Genomic DNA, 2059 nt, shown 5'->3' on the forward strand with positions numbered 1-2059 from the left:
ACATTTAGAGCATTGACAAGTAAAAGGCTAAGCACACATCTAATCTAATGCGAATAGATCAATCCATTGAAAAGGTTTGGGGTCAACCTTGCACATGTGAAAGTCTGCACTTAAACCTTATTGGAGCACGAAGCTTTTCCAGTTATCAAAATTAAACCGCTACTCAGAGTCTTCCAAGTCATCAGTATTAAAACATCGCTTCAAAATATCCGAGGCCTGGTAGGCCTGAATCCAATGTGTAGGAATTTCTCAGCGGCGCCAAAAAGGTAAATGTAATTGCTGTAATTGCGGATAGACAATGCTTGCTGACAGAAAAAAATGTACAAGTGTCATTTTTTCGGCCCATGCTGAAGGCATACGCGATGCGACGCAAAGCCGCCTTCTGAGCCCAGTTACTACATCCGTAGGTTATTCCTCAAGAAACAGTCGAGCGCTCCTTCGTAACCGCAGCAGAAAACATGCGCCAAGCAATCTTTCTTCAACCACTTCGTCAGGTTCTTCGCTTAGCAGGCGGTTTGCCTGAGTTGCTGTTACAACCGAAGAGCACGCGGACAACGTGTCTCGACAGGTCGGCAGTGTTTTTCTTAACCGCAGCCATGCGGCTCAACCGCTTCACTCCGGTGAGCACAGATATATTCGATGGCACGACTGCGCAACACGACTGCGTTGTGGCGGTCGGCGAGGATGAATGCAGTCCCAGCATTCTCGACATCCAAGATTTCGATGAAGGCCTCTGCGCACATGTCTCGAAGGCCACGCAGGCAGTACTTGGCTGCTAAGAAGAACGAGTCTGCCATAGAAGTGAGGTTCGACGAGCGGCCGGTGTCGAGAAAGGAGACGGATTTCCTGAATACGTAATAGACAACGTCCGAAATCAAGACCTCGTCATGCTGCGCTTCCAGCATATCGTGGCTATGTATGACTTTAAACACAGGCCACCGGGAGGCCAGTATCGGACTGTTTCCGCGGTACGCGCCTCCGCCGACCTTAATGGTGACATAGGCATGGTTTCCGCTGTCGAGTAGCCAGTGGGGTTCTTTGGAAAGTGGGAAATCAGCTATGTCGCTGTTGTCGATCTCACCTCTTCCAGGCACACTGAATTAGCCACCAAAGAATGTCAACTAGCAGGGTATCACGAGGTTGCATCCCTGGAAGAGTTGAAAACTATTGCCTTCAAGGGCGCTTGTGGGATCAGTCTTCGAAAAATAAACCCCTTGGAATTCTATAAAAGGGAGCGAACTCCAGTATCAGCTTTATGTTACTAATGCTCAATTGCACTGACGACGGAAAATGCAGCCTGCGCATGCACATCATGTAGACCTGTGCAAACCACGCAAAGAGAGAGACATTCTTGGCCGCAAAATGCCACCTTCAGGCTCAGTGAAAGGTGCCAATTCCCTGATTCCTGGACTAGTGTCGGAAAGCAATAGCTTCGGATGGAGCTTCCCGCCTGATGGTGCGAAAACTGGCGCACGTCCTTCACCACCCAGCGGAAGGGAAGTACCTCAGTTCTGTGGTCTGAGATGCAGCTGTATTCTGCCACGGACATGGCGGCGCTGTTTCAGGAAGATGTTCGAAACTTGTCGGGAGCCGTACTGGTCGCGTGCCGGCAAAACCACTCACCATGAACTACCTTCCCTTGGGAAGACCCGGCTGCGAGAGGCTCATCCAGGCGGGGCAATCATCATCATCATCATCAGCATTACTACATCCACTGCAGGCCAAAGGCCTCTCCCATGTCTCTCCAATTAACCCTGTCCTTTGCCAGCTGCATCCACCCTATGCCTGCAAACTTAACCTAATCTGCCCACCTAACCTTCTGTCGCCCCTGCTACGCTTACTTTCTCTTATAATCCATTCCGTTACCCTTATCGCCCAGCGGTTATCTTCCCTTCACATTACTTGCCCTGTCTAAGCTCATTTATTCCTTTTGATTTCGACTAGGAAGTCATCAACCCGCGTTTGTTCCCTCACCCACTCTGCCCATTTCCGGTCTCTTTAAATTACACCTAACATTTTTCTCTCCATGGCTCGCTGCGTTGTTCTTAACTAAGCTGAA

The 2059-nt window shown here is 49.6% G+C and overlaps 1 protein-coding gene across 1 annotated transcript; it reads right to left on the reverse strand.

The window, feature by feature from the left end:
- Positions 1-584: 584 nt before the first annotated feature.
- LOC144103322 (speckle-type POZ protein B-like) lies at positions 585-1668 on the reverse strand. The gene is made up of 2 exons (XM_077636073.1): positions 1634-1668; positions 585-1095 (listed from the first exon to the last, which is right to left on the reverse strand). Exons 1-2 carry the CDS (start codon positions 1666-1668, stop codon positions 585-587), a joined length of 546 nt encoding a protein of 181 aa, XP_077492199.1.
- Between the last annotated feature and the right edge of the window lie 391 nt (positions 1669-2059).

The sequence above is a fragment of the Amblyomma americanum genome, chromosome 9, assembly GCF_052857255.1.
Source record: "Amblyomma americanum isolate KBUSLIRL-KWMA chromosome 9, ASM5285725v1, whole genome shotgun sequence".
Lineage (NCBI taxonomy): Eukaryota > Metazoa > Arthropoda > Arachnida > Ixodida > Ixodidae > Amblyomma > Amblyomma americanum.

Bases quoted from the DNA above. Each gene is read 5' to 3' on its own strand.
- LOC144103322 (XM_077636073.1), bottom strand. From the start codon at position 1,668: ATGAGCCTCTCGCAGCCGGGTCTTCCCAAGGGAAG. The intron at 1,096-1,633 runs GTAGTTCATGGT...TGGCTAATTCAG, and splicing joins CCGGGTCTTCCCAAGGGAAG to TGTGCCTGGAAGAGGTGAGA.